Source organism: Nipponia nippon, unplaced genomic scaffold, assembly GCF_047370975.1.
Source record: "Nipponia nippon isolate SJK-2023a ecotype South Korea unplaced genomic scaffold, ASM4737097v1 scaffold_4, whole genome shotgun sequence".
NCBI classification, from domain to species: Eukaryota; Metazoa; Chordata; class Aves; order Pelecaniformes; family Threskiornithidae; genus Nipponia; species Nipponia nippon.
Window position 1 is genome coordinate 12840614 of NW_028262358.1, and position 24833 is coordinate 12865446.

Genomic DNA, 24833 nt, shown 5'->3' on the forward strand with positions numbered 1-24833 from the left:
TAGGGAGGCAGAGAGGGTGGGGGAGACTGGAGAGGAGGGAGGGGTGGTTAACCTTGCTTTTGAGACAAAGGCCTGGCACACACCTGGGCTTAGACTCTCTTTCCCGAGATTTGGTGATCTAAAAACTGGGCATCTGCTCGGCACTAGCATTCAGCTCCCTCTAGAGTCAGCGGTGCAAGAGCTGTACCTCTGGATGGTGACTCTCCTGGGAGATGCTACCACCCTTCACCAGCCAGGGCTAGGCACCTAGCTGATGGATGGAGCATGCCAGGGTGGGCCTCCAGCCCAAACTAACCTGCCCAGCTCCTATCTAGGACTGTGTTCAAATCACCTAGGTCCACAACCTGCATTCGCCTCAGCCTTTCCCCACACACGCTCCCAGGGATGTCTCCCACCTCTTCGTCCCTGGATGGGCGCAGGGAGCTGGGGCTGCGGATTTGTCTCTGCTCCCTTGAAGCTTTCTGCTCCTTCCTCCCACAGAGCCCAGGAGAGCATCCCGCTGCACAGAGGACCCACACACAGCTACAAAACCAGTGCAAAAATGGGCCCGGAGGGAAGAGAGGACACGGGCAGACAGAGAAGAAAGTGACAGGCCTGCTAATTCCTCTCTCCTGGCCCCTGTGGGCATCTCTGGGCAGATGTTTCCTCCCCAGGCTACCCAGGAGCCTCAGGCTTATCAGCAGTGTTTTATTCTCCCAATGCTCACTGGAGGGGCTCTTCCCATTTTACAGAGGGAGACACAGAGCACAGGGAGGTGAAGGGCTGCCCTGAGATCACAGAGGGAGTCTGTCTGCAAGGCAGCCTCAAAGCCAGCTCATGGAGACCAGGCAGATAGCACTGTGCTTAAATCAGCGAGGGAGATCCACAGGCACAGGAAAGCATTAATAGCCCAGGAGGAATAATGGGGAAGAGCCTGATGCTGCTTGATAAAAAAGAGACCAAAAGCAGGTGGTAGAGATAGAGGAATGGTCTGGAGAAAGCAGCAAGTAGGAGGGGAGATGTAAAAAAAAAAAAAAAAAAAAAGTACAACCCCAAAAGAAATGTAGTATTTCTCCCTTGCTTCTCATTTCCTGGCATTTTCCTTGCTGAGATCTTGAATCATGGGGGAAAGGGACGACTTGCCACTTGGTCTCCATGTGTTAAAAGGCAAGGCTGGAATCTCCCTGACAAACACTTCCAAGCTCGGTCTCTACAAGCTGCCCCCAAATTCATGCAATCTAGCTGAAATTTTATATCGGGGATGTTTTATTTCCTCTATTTATCTGTTTATTTTGGAAAGTTGCTGGGGAGATTGTGGGAGGAGATTGGATGCTTCATTGAAGAGATAGGATATTTGGAAAAATCAGTTGCAGACCGATAATTGTTCTAACTTTTTAATGTCCTTTACAGAAAACAGGGTGGCCTGATGTGTATTTTACTTGATTGGCTTCATGGAGGGCTTGTGCCTCTGACTATATTTGGAAAGGTTTTGATGTTTTTTTGTACTGATGCAATCAGGATGCTGATGGCCGGGAAATCGTTTTCCTGATGTGGAGATCTGGAGGGTCATGGGCAGGGGTTGCCAACAGGCTGTGCCTGTTTTGGAATGGCAGAGCTGGGTGGAAGGGAGAAGGAGCCAGGCAGAGCCGGAGCAGAGCTGTGAGAGCTGTGAGCTGTGAGGTTTTCCAAGCTGTGTTGAAAGTGCTGTCACACTGTGCAGCCGTGAGTGGCAACACAATATTTGGACATAGTGGCTTTCCTTCACGGGTCCAGATGTACAGCGAGCATGGCAGTAGGGTCCTTCTCCTGCTTTGATGGGTAAAAATCACAGCTGGCAGTAGCTACTTTTTACCAAAGCTGTGCCACAGGTCAGCGTCAAGATCAGAAGTGAAGCCAGCAGAGCCTGTGGCTGCCTAGACACATCTCCAAGCACCCTGTACCTTGCAGGGCTGTTGGCATCTGTTTTGTGTCCCTTGGCTGTAGGAAGCTGGACCTAGGCTCTTGACTGATTGATGGTCAGAGATGAGACAACTTGTTTTGGGCTTTTTTTTTCTACAGTCATGTCTTTTCCCCATACAAGCTTTGCTCGAGCTGCCCTGCTGTGAAGCAGATTGCTGCTTTCAATGAGGCACAGGTGTACAGGCTTCAGCATGGCCAGGAAGGGTCAGCAGGAGAGGAGAGGTTTGCTAGCCCTCCGGGGATGGGGCAGTGGGTATGAGTCCCACTCGTGGAGGCGAGGTGTGCAGCGCTTTCCCCAGGAAAGGCTGGTTATTGCTTGCAGTAGACTCTTAAGTGCTGCTCTCCTGCAAGAGAAACTGGGAAAGGGGTGCTATGACTTGGAGACTTCAGGTCTGACCTTGGGGTAGGAGTGTAGGGCACATAACTTGAAACAGCCATTTTTGCGGGGGTGGGGGGGTGGCACTTGTCAGCTAGGAGAGCCTGTCCTCTCACTTGAGGCCTTTTTGGAGGTTGCTGTCTTTTCACCAGGGACACTGGCAGGGGAGTGAGTAGCTTGTTTTGAGGTTCTGTTTCTCTAGCTTGCAGGCTAGCTGTGCCTTGCAGTAGCTACTAGCTGCTGCTTTGTCAAAGTTTTTGGCCCCTCTGGCTGGAGAGAGACCATTTTTCTCCTGCGCCTGACACCAGCAAAGGGCGTTTTGAGCTGCCTTCCCTGTCTCCCTGCAGTAGTGCAGTCTCACTAGGAACAGCTCCTCTCTGTCTAGCTCTGACTATGGGATAATGAAGGGCTGACTGGGAGTCCCCGTGGTGTTGCAACATACTTCTTGTTGTGTCCCTCCAGCATGTCGAAAAGCAGCCACTCTCGTGTGAAGAGCAAACTTCCTACTGCCCCCCAGCAAGTGACCAGTCACCCTGTGGGAGAGGGTGCTGCTCCCACCTCCTGTACACCAGTGACACAGCTGTGGGGACACCCTCTCCCATACGAGCTGGCAGTGAATTCGCAGTAGTGATGCTTTTATAATGTCACAGTGGGGTAGGCACCGTTGGGTAGTGTCAGTGGTGGCTGTAATGGTGTGAACGCTGCTGTGTTACAGCTACTCTGTACAGGTTTTCTGTCAAATGCTGGGAGGAAAAATCCCCATGGAAAGTCTCACTCTCTCTTTGTGTGGCCACTCATTCCTTGTGAGCCCAGGCCATTTCCTTCCTTGCCCAATCCTTCTGTAATGAAAGTGTCTGGGCTAGCAGTGTTTTTTCAGTACTCTGAAAAATAATGATGCTACCAGCTGGTTGCAGATGCTCATAAACCTGTGTATGATACAAAGGTGTAGGAAAATAACAGGAAGGATCTTACAGTGAATATTTCAAGGGTGAAGTGCCCAAATGGAGATGGGACTTTTGGGAGGCTGCTGCAAAGGAAAATCTGTGCCTTGTTGAAACACAAGAGCAGCTTTCAGGCTCACTTTGCACACAGCAACCATCCTGCCTGAAGGAGCGTTGCTGCCAGGGAAAGGTCAGAGCAGAGTCTAAAAGGCTAGTTTTGCCCCATCTGGCAGCTCCTGAGCTGGGGGGCTGGAGCACAAGCTGGCAGCAGGAGCTCTGCCACCAATTTGTAAAACCTAGAGCTCCCACGTCCAGCAGGGAGGCAAATATCTCCACAACCCTCCTAGTCCTGCTGTGGGCAACAACTGCCCTCCAGGTGTTTCACAACACCAAGGGTTAGAATAAATGCTGGACCAGCATCCCTTGGCCGGGAGGTGCATCTAAACTGAGCTTGCCTTGAAGGGACCATGCACTTACAAGAGCAGGCTTTCCTCCATGACAGTGCAAAACCAACTGCTAGTGCCCTGCGGGAGAATGTCCACAAAGGGGCACAGCTGCAACTTCAGGAGAGCCTGAGTTGGAATCTGGCTCTCCTGGTTAGCTCCAGCTCTACCTGGTTGGTTCAACAAGGCTCAGTGCCGGGTCCTGCACTTGGGTCACAACAACCCCATGCAACGCTACAGGCTTGGGAAGAGTGGCTGGAGAGCTGTCTGGCGGAAAAGGACCTGGGGATGTTGGTTGACAGCCGCCTGAACATGAGCCAGCAGTGTGCTCATGTGGCCAAGAAGGCCAATAGCATCCTGGCTTGTATCAAGAATAGTGTGGCCAGCAGGACCAGGGAGGTGATAGTGCCCCTGTGCTCAGCACTGGTGAGGCCGCACCTCGAGTACTGTGTTCAGTTTTGGGCCCCTCACTACAAGAAGGACATCGAGGTGCTGGAGCGTGTCCAAAGAAGGGCAACGAAGTTGGTGAAGGGTCTAAAGCACAAGTCTGGTGAGGAGCAGCTGAGGGAGCTGGGGTTGTTTAGTTTGGAGAAGAGGAGGCTGAGGGGAGACCTTATTGCTCTCTACAACTACCTGAAAGGAGGCTGTAACGAGTTGGGGGGTCGGTCTCTTCTGCCAAGTAACAAGTGATAGGACGAGAGGAAACGGCCTCAAGTTGTGCCAGGGGAGGTTTGGATTGGATATTAGGAAAAATTTCTTCACTGCAAGGGTAGTCAGGCACTGGAACAGGCTGCCCAGGGAAGTGGTTGAGTCCCCATCCCTGGAAGTATTTAAAAGAAGGGTAGATGTGGTGCTTAGGGACATGGTTTAGTGGTGGACTTGGCAGTGCTAGGTTAACAGTTGGACTTGATGATCTTAAAGGTCTTTTCCAACCTAAACGATTCTATGATTTTACCTGAAAGCTCTCAGGCAGCTGGTTCCAGGGAGCCTCAGGAGAGCGCCAATCCCTTGGTGGTAAAAAGGGCTCTGGGTGCTACCCCTGGGCATGGGGTTGTGCTTATGGGCAGGGTTGTGCTGGCCTGGGGTGGTGGTTTGGGGCTCTTCACCACACACGTATGGCTAGCACTGAGCCTGAGAGCAGCTTGCACCCCTGCCCGGTGCTGCTGTGATAAATCTGACACAAGAGGCATTTGGGGAGTGATGCCGAGGCCATGAGCACTGCAGCAGGCAAGGTTTGCCGGGGCCGCTAACCTGGCGTGCTGTGAATCAGCTACCGCATTTGCTTTTATTGTTGATGGCCGGGATGGGAAATGCAATTGAGACACCTTAATGAAAAGCTAACAAAGTTGGGTTTGGAGGGAGGGCTGGCATTCTGGTAGCCTTGCTTCTCATTATAGAATAATACGAATGATTTTTCTGGGAATATTCCTACCACTGCGCCTGCAGCAGTGTGCTGACCATGGGCTGAGACCCTATGCAAATGCAGAGTAAGAGGGTCTCTGGGGACCAAGCTGTTTATTTTGGATTGTACAAATAAACAAATGCTGCTAATTTTATAGCAGCTGCTTCTCAGAGGTATTTTGAATGTCAGGCTCTGATTGTCTGTGTGTAACCAGCATGTTGTGGCTAAGCATTTTCTAGCCCTCCATAATTCCTGAGGCTGGTGTTAATAACACTCATTGTGAATTGGTTCAAGTAGGAAAGCTGGTGAGGGTCTGTGAATCTTGCTTGATGACCACACCACAAAATGCTGGAGAAAGTCCAGCATAGAGTTGGGGGATGCTACTGCCTCTCAAAGAAGGGTCCTGGCACATTGCCAAGGCCAGTGGGTTTTTCTTCCAAAGCTCTAGCCTTTCCCCACCCATCTGAACTCTCCAGAAAATTTCCATGTTTCTTATCTCCTGCTGTCTGAGGGAAAAATGTTGTTTGTACATGGAGAGCTGGATGGGAAGGCCAGGAAGATGGATTGCTCAAATGCAAGCCTCTAGGCCTTTTTTCCTCCTGTTTAACATAATATGGGACTTGATTTAGAAAAAAAAACACACACACAACAAACCAAAACCAACTTATATTAGAATGTTTGAAAGGGAAGAACATGGCAAATAAAGTTCAAGTGACTTATTAATCTGATTTAGTGGGCGTCTTTTTCTGGCTGAGACTTCCAGTGCTCAAATCCTTTTAAGACTGTAGAGTTTGTCCAAAGTGTGATGGGACTCTTCTGTTCTTTATGACCTAAATCAGTGACCCAAAGCATAATATTTTCTCTAGAACCATCTGTTTCCTCTTCTTGCCAAGGGGATTTCACAATGCCTGGTTGCTCTGAATAATTGTACATGTGCAAGGATATGATTTGCCACAGGGAGAAAATTAACTGAACAAGGGCAGGTGGATGCTTTTGAGTTTTCTGTTGAAACTACTACCCTTTAGAAAGAGAGGGTGAAGAACCATGCAGCTGAGTACTATTTTGTGCCCACATTAAAGTTTTTTTAAGCCTACATATTTTAAAAAAAACCCAAAACTGCACTTAGGAGCTATCTGGGATAAACAGAGTAGATACCAAGTCAGCCTGTGTTTTGACAGCCCCTTTATCAAGTGCCTCCGAGACTTGGTTTGGAGCAGTGTGAAACACAGGAGTACAGATGTTGGGTGACTAATTCATGCTTCGGCTAAACTTCAATGACCATGAACACACATCTGTTTCAACTTAGCTATCCACCAAACGGCCTGCAACAAGGTGTGCTTCTTTACAGACATCATGTTTTCAATTTTTTACTTCAGATTTGTAAGTGGTGGCTACAGCCTGCATTCTGGGAAGCAGAAGGTACCCAGGGACTGTGATCAGGGGAGCGATGTTCAGGGCTTCTGACTCCAGCAGTAAGAGCTTTTTGTAGCATTAGCAGGATTTCCAATGCAAACAACTCATTTCTTTCTTCTAAATCTGTCTTCATACAGGAGACTTGCTTTTCTTGTTCATCTTATCTGTTCTTATCATGAAGCTCTCTGACTTGCTCACTTCCTGCTCTGTGTATTTTTTTCTTTTCTTCATTAGAAAATTGGGAGGACTGGGCGGGGAGGGGGGGGGGCGTGCAAAGCAGACCAACAGTTCCTGGTGAGGAAATGCCATTTATATAAAGCTGTCTTGATAAATTCTCAGTATTATTCTTCCAGCCCAACAATCCTACTACAGCATTCTTAAATAAAAGCAAATGGAGGAGAGGACTTTGATCCACCATCACAATGTCTCTTTGTGGAGCAGATCCCATAACGTGGGTGCAGGATGGTACCCATTGCTTCCTCCAGCCAGTTCTTCACTTGCACACATCCCTGTCCCTGCGTAATATGCTCCTGCCCTCATGAGGAGGGGTGATTTCTGTGTCATGGAGGATAAGGAGATGGGTGATGGTGACCAGGTGCTTTTCTTCAAGGTCGCAATGGTGTGTCCCTGCTTAGGAGGGTAACTGTTTCTCCCCAGGAACGCCTGCCTGGCTGTACTTTTGCAGTCAGCAATGCAACATGTGTAGCGTGCTGTGTGGCTGGAGAGCCAGCCTGGTTCCCAGCTGCGCTGTGAAACAAGCCCTCTTTCAGGAGGAAGAGGGAAGGTGTGCTTAGCCATCCTGCTTGGGTCACACTTGCCATGACTGGGCCCAGGTGACAGTTAGGATGTTGTCCCTGGATGCAGCCTTTAGCGTGGATGGGTTGGTCTGTGTCTCCCAGCACATGCAGCTGTGCAGCTGTCAGACCTGGCGTTGTGTTTGCTGGATACCAGGCAGATGGCAAATGGTAGGGTGAGACCTGCCAGGCGTTGCAGAGGCTTGACTTTGGGAGGCGTTGACTGGATCTCCTGCTTATGTCCCATCTCCGATATGGGCCTGGGAATACCATCCTTCTCTTAGAAGTTGAAACCTTTCATGGCTGGGCCCTTTTTTTTTTTTCTTTCTGGGGTGTGGGTTTTTTATGAGCAAAACCACTGCAGCCTTTTGTATTCTCCAGCAAAGTAAAGGTATTGACATACGCGTTTTCCTCTCTTCATAGAAACATTTTTAAATACCGTGCGATTAAATTAACTTGGAATGGAGAAGTGTAATATGGCAAAGGCTCTCCTTGAGGAGAAAATATAGCTTTAATAACTAGGAATCTGGCTTTTATTGGCTAGTAAAATTGAGAATGTAACACTGAGCATGCTCAGGTTTTTGCACTAAGCATCTCTATGTACTTAAAGGCATCTGTTCTGTCAGTTTATGCACTGTTAACTAACTGCAAACCTCTTTAACAGCTCCTCTACACTGCTGGAAAATCCTGAGGCAGGACAAGGGCAAGTACTGCTGTCATGCCAGATGACTGATGTTGTAAATGGAGTGAGAAAGGCCCTTGAAGGGGAAGCCATCAAAGCTGACCTAGTGGGAAAAGAGTGCAGGGACAGGTTTCCTCTCAAAGCATGCCAAGAGAGCCAGGCTTAGATGCATATGGGGCTCTTTCCAGTTTTGGGAAGGTGCAAAGTGATGCACTGTGGAAGGAATGGCTCCAAAATCATTAATTAAAGACTGCCCTTCTGGTGCACCTTATGACCAAGTTACTGTTAAGAATAAGGTTTTGCCAGGGCTTGAGCTCACTTCGTGCAGATTTCTGATGTGTTGTAGATGCTTGGGAGGACTGTGAGCAAGAAAAGGATGTGAAATATGTAGTTTACAGTGATTAAAAATGGCAAGTATAGAAATATTTTTTTTAAAATGATGAGGGGATAGTAGATTTCCCTGTCCTCTCTTGCTCTTACCCTGAACTCCAGTGAGTGAGTGCACTGCAATTTTGAAATGGGAAACACTTCTGCCAGCTGTGAAGCAGAATGATGGGCTTTAATTAGATGAGAAACAAGAAAATGCAATTGAACAAATAGCTTTCAGCGAAGAGAAAGAAAGTGGCATTAAACATCATAGCAGCTAAAGGGGGTAGGTGCTAGCCCACTGGTAGCATCTGAATCTCTCCTTGTTTAGATAACTGAACTAGATGATTTGTACATGGAAAGCTACAGTAATCATGACACAAATGGGGTCATTAGATAGCTCTTCTTGAATAACAGGGTAACTTGATTATATATTTGGGAAAGATGGAAAATAAACAGGGTGTAGAGGAAAATCTGTTATCTCTGGTCAGCCTCACTTAACGCATCTTTCCTTGCGTCTCTGCAGGTTGAGAACATTTGGGACCTGTTTGGTGGAAGCGGCCATGTCGCGAGCAACTCACCCACCCACCTTCCCAGTGAGCTTCCAACTCCTGAGTGTTGTGCTGGTGTTGCTCTTCCATGCAGACGGCATACATGCGGAGAGCCCCAGTGAATTGCCTGTGAACGACACCGAGGAGTGCACTGGCTCATACATCTGCAAAAAGGGTGTGATTTTACCAATATGGGAACCCCAAGACCCCTCATTCGGTGACAAAATCGCTCGGGCAACCGTGTATTTTGTAGCGATGGTGTACATGTTCCTGGGAGTATCTATCATAGCTGACCGCTTCATGTCCTCCATTGAAGTCATTACATCCCAAGAGCGGGAAATAACCATCAAGAAGCCCAATGGAGAGACCAGCAAAACCACAGTGAGGATCTGGAACGAGACCGTTTCCAACCTCACACTGATGGCCTTGGGCTCATCTGCTCCCGAGATCCTCCTGTCTGTTATCGAAGTGTGTGGCCATGGCTTCACAGCAGGGGACTTGGGGCCAAGCACAATTGTGGGGAGTGCTGCATTTAACATGTTTGTCATCATTGCGATCTGTGTTTACGTTGTTCCAGATGGAGAGATAAGGAAGATCAAGCACTTGCGAGTGTTTTTTGTTACAGCGGCCTGGAGCATCTTTGCCTACACTTGGCTTTACATTATTTTATCTGTGTCTTCTCCTGGGATTGTGGAGGTTTGGGAAGGCTTGCTCACCTTCTTCTTCTTCCCCATCTGTGTGGTGTTTGCCTGGATAGCTGACAGGAGGCTTTTATTTTACAAGTACGTCTACAAGAAATACCGAGCTGGCAAGCAGAGAGGCATGATCATTGAGCATGAGGGTGACCGGCCCTCCTCCAAAGCTGATATCGAGATGGACGGAAAGGTTGCTAATTCTCATGTGGAAAACTTTTTGGATGGGACACTGGTGTTGGAGGTGGATGAGAAAGACCAGGATGATGAGGAAGCCAGGAGGGAAATGGCTCGGATCCTGAAGGAGCTGAAACAAAAGCACCCTGACAAGGAAATTGAACAGCTTATAGAGTTGGCTAACTACCAGGTCCTGAGCCAGCAGCAGAAGAGCAGGGCTTTTTACCGCATTCAGGCCACTCGGCTCATGACAGGAGCTGGCAACATCTTGAAGAGACATGCTGCAGACCAGGCCCGCAAAGCTGTCAGCATGCACGAGGTCAACAGTGAGGTGGCAGAAAATGATCCCATCAGCAAGCTCTACTTTGAGCAGGGTACCTACCAGTGTCTGGAGAACTGTGGCACTGTCGCCCTGACCATCATTCGCCGGGGAGGTGACTTGACCAACACAGTGTACGTTGACTTCCGGACAGAGGATGGGACGGCCAATGCTGGCTCTGACTATGAGTTCACTGAAGGGACAGTGGTCTTCAAGCCTGGAGAGACCCAGAAGGAAATCCGAGTTGGCATAATTGACGATGACATATTTGAGGAGGATGAGAACTTCCTGGTCCATCTCAGCAACGTCCGCGTGAGCACTGAGGCCTCAGATGAGGGCATTCTTGAGGCCAGTCATGTCTCAACACTTGCCTGCCTGGGATCACCATCTACTGCCACCGTCACCATCTTTGATGATGACCATGCTGGCATCTTCACCTTTGAGGAGCCAGTAACGCATGTCAGTGAAAGTGTGGGGACCATGGAAGTGAAAGTGTTGCGAACCTCTGGTGCTCGAGGAAATGTTATTGTGCCCTACAAAACCATTGAAGGCTCAGCCAAAGGTGGAGGAGAGGACTTTGAAGACACCTGTGGGGAGCTGGAGTTCCAGAACGATGAGATAGTGTAAGTGAAGGTTTCATTTGTTACTTTCAGTCTCTGGTTCTCCTGAAAATAAATGCGCATGGCTCCCAGAGCTGCACTGGAGGTGTTTGGGTGCCAGCGCATTGCAATAAGCCATGAATGGTCTTATGTGCTTTGGGGAGCCTCAAATGCTGCGTTCCTGCCTTGCTAACAGACCAGAGAGTGATGCCTGCTCAGGGGCACTCCACCCTTCCAGCAGCAGGGAGGTGGGACTGGTTTGTAAGCCCAGCCTCCCGCTCCCTACACATGTGCTGAGCAGATCTCTGTAGCATCGGCTCTACAGTGGAGCAGATAACAAAACTGAGCTGGCTCTTACCGCTCAGTCACAATACCTGTCTTGCCTTTGCCTAAACTGAGTGTATGAATTGTGGTACCTACTTCCCCTTGCCTGTTGAGGGTCAGGTCATCCAGGACTGGGTCACAGCCTGTTCCACTGATGCTCTGTTCAGGGCTTTGGTGAAGGTCACTTCACTTCCTCGTCTTCTAAAGGCTGCAGGCCTGGGTCATTGTCCAGTGCATGTCCTGAAAAAGTATTGTCATGCAGAGAAGTGTCATGATTAGGATGCAACTGCAGCCACACTTGGCTGCTTGCAAATAAAGAAGAGTCTGAAAGCTGCTGGAGGCTACTCCTGAGTGTGGCTAGGTGGATGGTGGAAAAATTGTTAGTGCTTTAGTCTTGTTTATTACATTATGTGGAGAATATAATTAGCACAGTAAATCATGGTAGAAAACATCTACCCTTGAGTATGTCATGCAGACATTTCCTTGCCCAGCTGGGGCTCTGGGAAGAGCAAGGGTTGGGAGTTGCATTGTTCCAGCCTCAGGCTCTTCCTACAGTGAAGTCTGTGTCTGTAGATCAGTCCCGTCCAACAGTAGACTCTGTAGCACAAAACCTCTGCGTAGAACTTTTAGAACAGTCACTGATAAAGGGCACTGCTATGCCAAGGGAGAGCTAAATGTTGGCTTGGGTGTGGCCTATCATACAACTGGTCTCTTAGGAGCTGAGACAGACCCATGGTGAGTGCTGAGAGTGGGCCTTCTGTCTGTTGCTTGTATCTGCTCCACGTGCACAGGGAGAGTGAAGCAAACGGGAGAATCATAAAACTTCTTGAAGTAGGGGGAAAGAAAAAAGTGATTTGTAGTTCTCAGGCAGGGTATGAGACCAGTTGGGGTTTTGACTTCTCAGGAAAAACTGAGCAAGAACTTAACAGCTCCAGCAACCTGAAGGCCAGAACACGCATGTTGCTCACACAAGGGTCAAGAGCACATGATATGCCGTTGTTCCTGGCTCCTGAATGATAACTGTAGCAAAGAGGAATGCAGTTATTTGATTTTTTTTTTCTTTTTTCATTTTGGGAGAAGCAGGGAGTTGTCTGCAGAGATGCAATGAACTAGGCTATAAGAATATCCCCCAAAGGCTCTTTACTTTTTAACCAGGTCACTCAGCACTAGCAAAACTGGGCTACTGGCAGGAATACTTTGATGTTTGATCTCTATTCCCCTGGGATGTGACATGTTTACATGGCAGGACAAACACATAGCCACAGGCTCTGCGACTGCGTTCAGAGGGGCTTGGGCTTCCCCCTTGTCTTGGATTCATCACTCTGGCCAGGATCTCTGTGCTGTCCTTCATCAAAGACACACAGTGTCACCTGTGTCTGTGCTGCCTGTTGGTGCTCAAGTCTGTGACGTGGGGTTTTGCAGCGGAATGGTGATGCCTTCTCCCCAGCATTGTGCCAGGGCCTGCTGTGCTGTGCCTACTGCCTCTGCTGGTGGCCTTTCCTCCACTAAGCTGTTCACTGCTGACTTTTGCCAACAGCCCAGTAATGAAGGGGTGTGCTGGAAACGGACTGACCGCATCCTGTCGGAGCTGCTGCCTGGCCTCCCGGGGCATGCTGGTGTGCCTTCGCCACAGCAGCAAGCCTCCTCCTTCCTTTTCTTACTGGCTGTCAGCATGTGCACAGCCAGCAAGAAATGGGGGAAAACAGCTTTCTTGGAAAGCCAAGTGTGTTTTTTCTGCGCAGAAGCCAGGGCATTGCCATCATATCTCTATTGCCTTTAAACTATCTCTCCCTGAAATCGCAGGGAGGGACAGTACATAGAAAGCACCACTTTAGGAGTTTGCAGCCTGGTACAGGTGAGGGCTTGGGCAATGGCGTGGGAGGAGGTGGCAACTGCAGGGCCACATGTTGACCAAGGGGCTTGCTCCATTCAGGTGGGAGAGGACATGTACATACCTTATTTTTCTGAGAGAAGGATGAAACTGATTGTACAAATTGCAGTCTATTCATATGCCTGAAAGGCAGGAGGTATCAATCTAAAACTTAGCTGCTACAGTCCATGTTCAGGTGTTGGACAGTAAAATCTGACTTGCAGATTTCCTGCAGGTCCGTGTTTGCCTGGGCACAAGTTTAGGACAGCCCTGCAGCACAAAGGCAGTGTGGTCCTGAAGCTGAGGTGCTGCTTACAGGCATCCTCCCTTGAAAAAACTTGCTGTAATGGGAGTAAAGACAATGTGCTAGCACAATGTGTGGATTATAGAGCTAAAGCCTGTTTGCTATGTCATTGCTTGTTAGTGCTGTGCTTCAGCTAAATCACAGCTATGTAGAATGGTGCAATTCCCCAGCACGTTTGATTCAATAAAGTTCTAAAACTTCAGGTTTTCCCATGCTTTGGTGGCCAAGAGATGGTTTTGCTGCCCTTTCTAAAGGTCCTCAGTGCCTCTTCAGCTCTGCCATTCTAGGCTGTATCAATCAGCTTGATAAAATAGAGTAAGATGTGTTTTTCTAGGGCACTAACAACAAAGGTAGGGCAGTGCAGGGGGACACAAGGATGAAAGAAAACTGTGTACAAGCCTCTATTATTAGAGGGCTGGCTTGCTGGTAAGTCCCAGTAAAATTAGAAAGCGCTGGGAGGGCCCTGATCTTCTGGAGACCTTCCTCTGGTTCCCAAAAGGCCCAATTACGTTAACATGTTGTTCATTTGCAGTGCCCAAAGAGACTTCCCATTTTGCAATCTGTTGATGTCCCCTTTCCCAGAGCACGCAAAATAGCTATGTAACTGCTGAAGCCATGACACTTCTGTGCATTTAAACAAAGATCTCATTCCGATGCTACCAAAAAAGATGTGTAATGGAGAACATGTTAGTCCTCCTATGGAACATTTTATCCCAGCCCTGCCTGGTAGCCTCTTGCAATGATGCTTTTCTGCTCCTTGCTCCTGAAGTGCAGCTTATCTGTTCAATGGGTGCATGTTGGCAAGTGAAAGAAACAGCATTTAAATGTGTTTTGCAAGAGGGTTAGCTGGGTTTGCACAACAGATTGTTCCAAGCTGTGTGGGAAAGCTAAAGATGTCTGACTTGGGTCTCAGCAAGGTCAGTCTCAGTGATGCTGCACGGGTACCTGTTGCTCTGAGACATCGGTGTAGGACAGGGTGCTAAGATTTAAAGTGTAAGAGAGAGCCTTCCCTCTGAGGCCATCTTCAACACAGTGACTCCAGCCTTGTCTTGCATCCCATTAATGATTAAAGCTTTCTTGATGAGAACATGGAGAAGATACGTAGTTGCAGGCTATTCCTGCCCACCCCTCTACCACAGCTATTGTGATCATAGAAGAGGTCACTGGCTCATCGAGCCAGTGTATTTTTATCTCCTGACCAAATGCCAAATAATTCAAAAGAAGTCTAGCCTCCTGTCTTAGAGGAGGAAGCAATCCTTCCCCCAGCTGATGGGATCTCTTCTTGCTGTCTTGAAACATCGGGAGAGACACCTCTTCCAGATGTGACTACAAAGCTATATGAAAACTGTGTGTTCTTTCATGTTCAAAAAATAGTAGTTTTCCTAGATATAACATTGCAACTGGAGATCTATTACAATCTGCATTCCAGATGTCTGCACCCACACCCCCCCAAAAGAAAAGATTTTACTGCATTAATAAGTCAGTGAGGAAGATGGTACACACAATTATATGGATAACCGAATAAACTGTTATTTCGCTTATGCACTTACACCTGTAAATGCATGGAGAATCTTATGTCAATAGATCTTGCTGTTCATAATATATAGTTTAGCTGTTTTCATAAAAGGTGTCTATTGCAGGTTTAGGAAGTGACGTTCTCGGCCCATTGAATTTGACTTGTTCAAGCCAGCTTTGGCATTTCTCTGCAAGCATAAATCTAGGAGCCAAATGCTAACAGTGACACAAACATCAGCTAAGTCCTCTGATTTTTTAGGGAAAGTATCCCCAGAGACCACATAGCCTCCATGCCAAGAGCCCTTTAAAAATGTTAATGTCAATAAACATAGATTGTGGCAGAGGGGGAACCAAGTGTTACTGCTTTTTTAAATTCCTCTTCTCTTTTCCAAAAGAAGTTGGGTGAAGTATTTCTAAAGAAACAGTAAAAATAAAATCCTGACTCAGCCCTGGGACCTGTCTAGCTCAGTTTTGCATCCACGGTCTGCAGCTTCAGAGAAGAAAATGAAACCTCCAGCATGGTCAGCCTTGCAGTAGGATGCAGTCAAAGAGCAGTCTTCTGATGTGGCCGAGACACCGCTGTAAACCAGGTTTAAGGTGAAGCAAACAAACATTCCCCTTTTCACCTTTCATCGCTGAACACATTCTCTCTCTCTTTGTCCATCCCACTTTGTTTGCGTGGGTCAGTGTGCATCCCCTCCCTCACAAGCCCTGGCTTGCGCAGGGTTAATGTCTGGAGGCATAGTGCGAGATATCAAAACACACGAAACAAAGATTAAACTCTTATTTGGCCTGCTTCCAGTGCCCAGCTTGGGTTTTAGAGCATGTTTTCCCCTCACCACTGTCAGTCTCGCCTGGCCCAGTGGGATGTGCAGGCAGTTCAAATACGGCCACCAGGATCTAGGTCTCAAGTCCTTGGCAGGAGCACACAGTGCCCTGGGTCCATCTTATGGGAGGTGGCCCTGGCCGTGGCCCACAGCAGGGAGCTGAGCACATGTATTGCTCCAGGCTGAGGCATGGCATGGGGGCCTTTCCAGGGGAGTTTTGGGGAGGAGAAGTTCCCTGGGGCTGAAATGTATAATTGCTTTGGGTCCTGAAGGCCAAAAGCTGGTTGTCCCTGCTGCAGGGGGGAAGATACAGCTATAACAGGGTGAGCTGTCTTTTTCTGCTCTGTTCACACAATGTTTAGTCTTTCCTGAACACTCCTAAAATGTTAGCCTTAATGTCTCCCAGCCATGTGCATCTCAAACTGCGTGCTCTTGTCTTGGTTGCACTGGACAACCCCCACATTTCTGTTAGGAGACAGCAAGGAAATAAGGCCATGTGGTGTTCACAGACCCTCCCCTTTCTCCTGTGCCCAAGTGCCTGCAGGTGCTTGCTGTTGTCCTGTGCACACAGACTGGGCACCGAGTGACACAGACATGGTGTGTACCGAAAAAAAATCATTTCCAAGTGCCATGTCAGGTCTCAAGCCTGCAAAGCACATACTCGCAACTGTGTCTCTAAGTGTCTTATGGCCTGATCTGGTCCTCTCCTCTCCAGAGTAAGGCCAGTGGGTGTGCTCCTGTGGCATGTCGTCATGGTGTTGTGGGACAAGTCCTGTTCGTAGCTTGCTTGGGGAGAGTGAGCACGGGATGCAGTCTGTGCCGTTTGCCCAAATAAGTCATGAAATCTAGGAACTTGATTTGATGATGTCCCCTGTGGAGGGGATTAGGCAGCAAGGTTGTGTTATTGGATGAAGCAAGTTGTGCTAGCAAATCACTGGGGGAAACGGGGGGGAGAAGGGTGAGGACAAGAGTGGTTAGCTCTCACTGAAGAACTGACACAGTTTTTGTCCTTGAAAAACCAATGTTTCCTTATTTGTAATGAGCTGTTGTTGGCAATTTACTGCTGCCAGCTGCATCTCTGTGGTTGATTAAGGGAGCTTGGATCTTAAATATGTAATAACTCTCTGAAAACCATTGAGAGGCAGTTATTAGCTTCATCAGGGCCTGTGTACACATCCGCTGTGCTCCTTTATGAAAAGGCTACCTATTAAATGCATTGTAGTAATTTATACAACACAGGATCTACGCTTGTTTTAAGAAATTAAAGCAGCAACCCTAGCGAAGCTTGTTGGCGTCAGAAAGAGTTATCTTGGAGTGAAGCGCTGCTCTGCAGCTCCTTGCTGGGGAGACTAGAGTGGGGCATAGAAGTCCTGTCCCCCTTTGCAGATTCTCTTCTTTCCCCGGCATGTGCTTGAGCACTGCTGGCAGCAACACTAGCACCAGCTGTGATATGCAGGTCTTGTCAACAGAGCAAGGATCCATCCCTCTCCCTCCTGTGCACATGGGATCCTTTACTGTGGCAAGTCCTTGAGCAGGGAGAGGTAAATAGTTGGTACACAGGACCCTGATGTAAGTGCTGAGTTCAAGTTGTGCATCTGCCTTGAGAACAGGCTTCTTTCCTCTGACACTTTGCCCCCAGGTTTGACCTCAGTGGATGGCACTCAGTAGTTTTCTTCCAGCAGCAGGGCTGCATTTGTGGGCTTAAAACGAGAGCGACAGAATAAAAAGCAGACAGCTGACCACAGCCGGCATCCAAGCATCTGTGCAGATGGGCAGAGAAACATCTGCTGTCATCCAAAGCCAAACAGAGAGGAGAAGCTGGACCTGGCAGACAACTGACTGAGTCAGAAACAGACCCTTCCGGGGGGGGGAGAGGCTGAGCCCAGAGGCATCATCCCGCATGCTGCAGGCGGATGGAGTGCTGTCATCTGGCTCTGTGCCGGCGGGGGCGATGTGATGTCCCTTGGCAGGCAGGCGTACCAAAGGTGATGCACAGTCTTCCATGTCTGGATCTGCCTTGTATGTGTCCCTAATGGCTTTGCTCACACCAGGGATAAAATTGCATGTTCGTGGGACATGCACATCACTGCTGTGCAAGGGGAAAGACACCTATGCTATCCCTTTTCTCTGCTCCTTCCCCTGTTCTCCAGCACCATAGGATAACTGTGTTAGCTTAACCTTCACAATCTGCTCTTGCTGAACAATCTGTATTTCTACAGTACTCTCAGATGAGGAGCTCTGATTGAAAGTTAGTCTTTCACAGCCATAGTGTTTGTGATGGCCGGGAGCATGGCCTAGCTGCTCTGGTACTAGTGGGTATGTTCTCTGCTTTGCAGTCTTGGGCATGGTTGGAGTTAAGGTCAGCCCTCTCCAAGTCATAAATGCCATTTAGCCTGAGGACATGTTGGGAGATATCAAAAACTCTGCTAATAATGTTTCTGACACTGACATTGGAGGCGTTGCTCTGGTTTCCAAGAATGGCAATGCTGGATCCTGGGTGACAACAAATAATAACGGCATTCTCTGTTTTAAAAATATCTTAGTGTAAGAGAGAAAATATTCCCACTGCTGTGCAAGTAAGAGGGTGACCAGCATGTGCCTCCTCCGTCCAGTCCCTATATGGTTCCATTTCCATAGTGTCTGGACTCCTTCCTACACAATCAAAGTAACAATAAAATGAGTCTGGCAATGAGAAACAAAGCAATAACGAAGAATGGGGGCACAGACTGGATCCCCATGAACTGGGTGCTGGAAGGAGAGACATGAAGCTGATGGCATACGCCTGCCCCATCAGAGCAAAGTCCTTTCCAGGGGAAGGTCCTCTGAGTGCAGATGCTCTCAGATGGCTGAGGACAGGGATGGAGATGGCCTGAGTGGAGACCAGTGCAGAGATACTACCTTTGTTTTTTTTTCTAGAGGTGATTTAAATTTTATGGCATTGTTGTCAGGAAGCTTCTTCACTCTTTCAAGTGCTTGAGTGATTCCTCTGGTTATTTGTTCCTGTTACAGCACTCGTGTGCGGTAGTCACACACTGTGCTATTTTGGGGTCATGCGATGTGGCTCTAAATTAACCACAGGCCCAGTATGCCCTGTCTCAGAGGCCAGATGCACCATCACCAGGTGACAAAGCTGTTGTCTCATTGGCTGGGACATGAGAAGGACATAAAGCTTCTTGCTAGGTCCAGAACAAAACAAAACAAAAAAAAGGATTGATTTGCTCTGAGTTCTTTTCCAAAGTCTGTTGCTTGCTTCCAGGAGAACAAAATAGTTATACGTTGGGCCTTTGCAAACAATTTTGGAGTAGAAATATATCAGTCCGTTAAAGCGCTCATCAGCCCCTCAAACTGCCCAGGCAGCCTCTCAGCTTTACAGTGCTCATGGCTCAGCTCCTCAGCCTATGCAGGAGTTTCCCCTGCCTGTCCCTTCTCCCCAGCACACACCCTCCCATCTCTGCACCGCTCGTGTAGCCTTGGCTCTGCTGTCCTCTGACCCAAGACCTTACCTGTGCAGCCTGAGTGCTCCTCTCACCAGTGTTGTGACAGATGACTTATCCTGGCATGCCTTTAGATATGGGCAAGAAACACACCTGTCTGGAGACTGCGGGCATTATGCTCCAAGGAGTTGTGCATCCTCAGACGCAGCCCTCCTTTCCTTCTTGGCCATGTCATTCTGCAGCCCGGGCTCTGCTGTCCTAATACTGCACAGCTCTCACATGAATGCGCAGCCCTGTCACAGCATATGAGGCAGAAAAAAAGTCTGTTCTGCAGGGAGTCTGGAATAAATACAGCTGCGATGAGCAGGGGAGAGATGCACTGGTTTCATTGAGAACGGGAGGCTGGATCTGAGATGAAACCTGTTGCTTTGGCTCCAGCAGGTGGGGAGCAGGTTTTACCTGGCACGAGAGTCTGCACAGGGCTTTGTATTTGCTTAGTTCAGTAGATTTGCATTCACACTTTAGGTTTGGTTATTTAAATTTATGTTCCTCCTTAGCAACGATATGTGATGGAACCTAGGGGGATAAGATATCAATCCTACATAGGGTAAAAATAATATAAACAAAGTCAGTATTAATGCCTCAAGCACAAATGATCCTACCACAGGGGAAAGGGAGGCAAGTGTAACAGGAGATTTACCTGACTCATAGGCTCTCCAGTGACCTGGAACTCAGAAAGAATCATAAAAAAACCTGAAAATGGGTCAGTTTAGTAGGGAGGATTGTAACAGAGCGGCGTGGGAGAGTTGGGTCAGAGTCAGGCCAAGCATGAACTGGATGAGAATTAGAGGGGAAGGAGATGTCCTGTCCATGCCTTAGCAGTGCAGAGGGAGAAGGGGAAGGGAGCTGAACAACAGGTTCCACCAAGGCTGGCAGATGTAGGACAGAGGTGATAGAATCATAGAATCGTTTAGGTTGGAAAAGACCTTTAAGATCATCAAGTCCAACTGTTAACCTAGCACTGCCAAGTCCACCACTAAACCATGTCCCTAAGCACCACATCTACCCTTCTTTTAAATACCTCCAGGGATGGGGACTCAACCACTTCCCTGGGCAGCCTGTTCCAGTGCCTGACTACCCTTTCAGTGAAGAAATTTTTCCTAATATCTAACCTAAACTTCCCCTGGCGCAGCTTCAGGCCATTTCTTCTCGTCCTATCGCTTGTTACTTGGCAGAAGAGACCGACCCCCAACTCGTTACAGCCTCCTTTCAGGTAGTTGTAGAGAGCAATAAGGTCTCCCCTCAGCCTCCTCTTCTCCAAACTAAACAACCCCAGCTCCCTCAGCCGCTCCTCACCAGACTTGTGCTCCAGACCCTTCACCAGCTTCGTTGCCCTTCTTTGGACACGCTCCAGCACCTCGATGTCCTTCTTGTAGTGAGGAGCCCAAAACTGAACACAGTACTCGAGGTGCGGCCTCACCAGTGCCAAGTACAGGGGAACAATCACCTCCCTGGTCCTTCTGGCCACACTATTCCTGATACAAGCCAGGATGCCATTGGCCTTCTTGGCCACCTGGGCACATTGCTGGCCCATATTCATCCAGCTGTCGACCAACACCCCCAGGTCCTTTTCCGCCAGACAGCTCTCCAGCCACTCTTCCCCAAGCCTGTAGCGTTGCATGGCGTTGTTGTGACCCAAATGATGTAACCTACCTGTCCTCAGACCCAGCAAGCATACTGAAATCTAGCCTCATGTTGTTAAGGGAATGCCTGAGGGGCTCTTCCTGGGTGATAGGTGAGATCTGCAGGCAAGCTCAGGAGCTGCATTCAAAAGCAGCTCAGCCAGACTGGGACTGCTTCTGTGCCTAAAAGAGCCTAGAATAAATCAACATGTTATTTGTAAGTACCTCAAAGATAACAAGGAGATTAATAACAGCCTTATCAAGCCAACCTAATTTCCTTTTATGCCAGCCTTTTGGGTAAGGGAGAAACAGTGGTTGTCATATTACTGAGCTTCAGAAGGGCTTTTAATGTTGCCTTGTTCAGTCCTGTCATAAGGAATCACTGGATAAATGGGACACTGGGGTGATGGGGTCAAACCTGTCTGGAAAGAGAAACGTGCCACTGGATGGGAGTGAAAAGCTGTTCAGCAAGTGCTTGTCCTGAACTGGATCTTGTTGGATGTGGAAAAGAGAAGTTTGGTGTTTAAACTTGCAGATAGAGAGTGGAGAGGCTGGAAGCATTATCAAAGGTAAGATGGGAATTTACAGAGATGGGCTGGGAAATAGCTTGAGCAGAAGGAAGACACTGTAAAGTGCTTGTGCAAGAATAGTCATAAGCACAAATTCAAGTGAGAGGTGAACGATTGAGTCAGGGGGTGCCATTGTGAGCCGGCAGCCAAATCTGAGCTCACAACATCATGCTCTTTCAATGAATGAGAGAGACGTAATCCTGAAGATATTCACAAGCCATCCTTACACTCTCTCTGCCCAGCTGTGTCCAGCTCTGAGCACTCGACTCCAGAAGAAGCTGGGAAGAGTCCAACGGGAAGCACAGAAAATGACTGGTGGTCTGAGAAATGTGACCCAAGGTGAGAGATTGTGAGAGCAGGGGAAAGAATTTAGAAAGACACAGGCGTAGGGAAGGTCTAAGCCTTGAGCTATGTAAAGGGCAATAAGATATTCTCTGTGTCTGCGGGGTCTTAAGGAAGCAACAGAGGCAATTCAGATTACACAGGAGGGAAAATTTCCTCCTAGTACAGATGGGTCCACTCAGGAGTAGCTTGGGGGAGTGGGTGACCTCTGTCAACAGCAGAGGACAGCTTAGAGACACTGTTCAAAAATTTACTGAAGATATTGGGTGTATTGTCTCTTTTAGGACAGGATTGGGTCAGATGAGGTCTTGGGAACTCTTCCTCTCCTGTTGTTACGTGCTAGCAAGGCAAAAGCGTTCATCATGTGAGTTGCACTTCAGTCAGGTGGCCTCTTGTCCTGCATGGTCTTCTGCCACAAATGTATGATGGGGTAACATGCAAAGCAACCTACAGATGGAGCAGAAAGACCAAATGCATGCATACATATGCAACCTTCAGAGCTTTCCTGTGGCCACCCAATCTGGGCTTTTTGCTCACAACCGATATCTGGGACAGGGCCAGTGCTTGCCTGCCGTCTGTCTCCTTTGCTAGTAATTAGATGCAATCCAAGCTTCCCTGCAGGAGGGCCCTGTCCCCATGGGGGAAGAAGCAAGGCTGCACAGATTAAGGAAGCTAATTAGAGGGGAAGAGAGCATTCGTACTGCAGCCCCAACAGTAAACTTTGAAATCTAGATAAGGGAGCAATATTTAATTACACACAATTAAAACACTGCATCTCAGACCCCTGAGAACTAGCAGTCTTGGAAGGCCCTCACAAAGGTGCTAATGAACAGATCTGAAGGCAGCAGTGGGCTAGGGGCTGTGCTTATTAAACCTCATCTGGGAAACACATCTGAAGAGAAGAGTTAGGAAAATTCCCTTGGACCACTGGCTCCTTATTTCTGTGTGGTGTCCTCCCTCTCCCAGAGCAGGTAATGGGAACCCAAAGCTCTGGCACTGAAAGGGAGATTGCTCTACTCTTCCATGCAGCTGGGCACAGGCCATTGCAGACACCTATGCAAGGAGAGGCTATCCTGAAAACATAGGGGAAATTGGAGAGGGTTGTAAATACTTGACCTGAAGAAGAGAAACAGTCTTTGTCCCCTTCTTTCCCAAAGCACAGGAGACAAAGCTCCTGCCCCTGTGCCTGCCAGCCAGGGGCTTCCTGGTATCTCCCAGGAGCACCATGCCAATGTTCTCCTTTGCTCTGCAATGCTTCAAAGTTATCTTAGGTTATTTTACCACAAGTTTGGTCTAGCCACTAAAGCAGATACTTCCCCTCCCTGCTCCTTTGCCACAGCATATATATAGCCCCTGACTTCTGATCCTTTAGCCTGCCCTCTCCAAGCGAGGAGGGCTGTTTGATTTCCTTGTAAAGTGCCTGCCTTGTGTTCAAACATTCACTGTTGCACTCTGTGCCAGCTGAGCCAGCAAGCTTTGTGGACTGCAGCAGTAGCTTTTATCCCATAGCTGCTTCTGCGTGTTAATGTAGTAAAACCACAATGAGGGAAAGTTTGGATGGATTCATATCATCTGGCAGAGTAGAACTGCAGAACCAGCCTGAAGTTTTCCAAAATTCCTCTTCCTCAGCAACTTCAAATCCTTAAGGAAGGCTTTAGTTCAGCCTTGGGTGCCAAAGGAGGTGGTCCCTATTTTAATTTGTAAATATAAAGTGCCAGAGGGCTTCTACCTCCTGACGGCTGTAACTTTGAAAAGCACAAGCAAAAGCCTAGAGCTCCTTTTCCTGCATCCTTGTCTCCTGGTACTCCTCTTTTGCCTGGTCTTTGCCCCCACTTTCTTCTAGGTCCACACGCAGAACCCATGAGTTGCATCTACGATATCAGGAATAGCTTCCCTGGTGATTCGGCTGCTTAAAATGTTACAAGACCAGAAAGTGATGCCAATGCCATTGAGGTTCATTTTATTTGCCTGAGCTTTGCTAGTGATGTTTTCCTCTGCTGTGCCAAGAGCTAAAGCCTCAGGGGGTTCTTCCCTCATTGTGTTTTAGGTGAAAATTAAATTTCTTGTTGAATCCCAGAGCTCCAAGAGTTGGGGTTTTAAGAAAAATGTTGACTAGCATCTAGAGTGCCCCGTCTGGCCCTTGGTGTGCCAGGGGGGAGTTTGCTGTGCAGGGGAGAATTGCTCTCTATTGTCAGTCCTGCAGAGCTGGAAGGGAAGATGGGAGGCTTAAGTTGCTTCTCAATTCAAGTCTTCCTAGACCTAGTATGAAGGAGCATGTTGGTCTCTTGCAAATATAAAAACAGATTTCTACAAAGCACTTGGTAATGAACCAAAACAGCAGTTTGTCCTTTCAGTGATTTCTGGGGAGTCAGTAAAAGACTCAACCTGGGGAGCTCATTACATTGCTAAAGTAGTGCATTTTTAGTGGAGATGCTGGGAAGCTGTTAGCTGCTGGCTGTGATGCAGGGTGAGAGGCTTGGCAGCACTGGAAGGAAACCTGTGAGAGGTCGGTGCAAGCACGGGTCTGGCTCGCAATGGGGGCAAGGCAGCCAGGCCGTGCAGGTGGGGCATGAGAGGCACTGATTTCCACCCCCAATTGTCTCATGGCCGGGCTATAGGCACACTGGTACTGTGCTGGGGTGCGAAGTGGAGGAGAGCAGAGTCCAGCACCAGCGAGAAGGGAGAGCCACAGCAGCCTACTTGGACACTTAGCCACACACATGCTATAAAACAGAGATCTTATGGAAAATACAGTCAGACTCTCAGGGCTTAAAAACCAGGCACTTAATCCTGTACATCAAAGGGAGTGTGGCACTGCTCAGCCACTGCTCTGCTTCACAGGCACAGCGCGTTTGTCAGCTTCAGCTATTGCACAGATCAGCTGCAAAGCTAATTTGCACCACTGCCCTTTCCTCTTAGTGTGAGTAAATGGACTTACTCATGCTGCAACTGTAGCCATCTCCAAAAGGGATGCATATACCTCAAGGTGCCCATATACCTAAAAGGGTTGCATATGCCTATGCCTCAGCAATCAGAATAGGTGAAAGAACAACCAGGGAAGTGCATGTATGGGGATAAGGCAGGATAAAGTAAAAGAGAGCTGAAGGCATGATGAAAATTGGAAAAGGAAGGGTGGAAGGAAAAATGAAAGGGGGGCCAAAATCACAATGGTTCATATGAGTGCTTCCTCTCAGCTGCTGGTGAGCCCTTCCAGAGCTGCAACATGTTCAGGGTCATGTTCAGAGGCCCCTAGTCCCAATCAAAGCTTAGAGC

General features: G+C 48.4%; 1 protein-coding gene across 7 annotated transcripts in view; it reads left to right on the forward strand.

Annotated features, from left to right (window-relative positions):
- SLC8A1 (solute carrier family 8 member A1) overlaps positions 1-24833 on the forward strand; it is a 136047-nt gene that overhangs the window by 20276 nt on the left and 90938 nt on the right. For all 7 annotated transcript variants that reach the window (XM_087777511.1, XM_087777512.1, XM_087777513.1 and 4 more), the window contains exon 2: positions 8882-10717. In XM_087777511.1, coding sequence (XP_087633637.1) covers positions 8882-10717 — 1836 coding nt within the window. The remainder of the gene's footprint in view (positions 1-8881; positions 10718-24833) is intronic.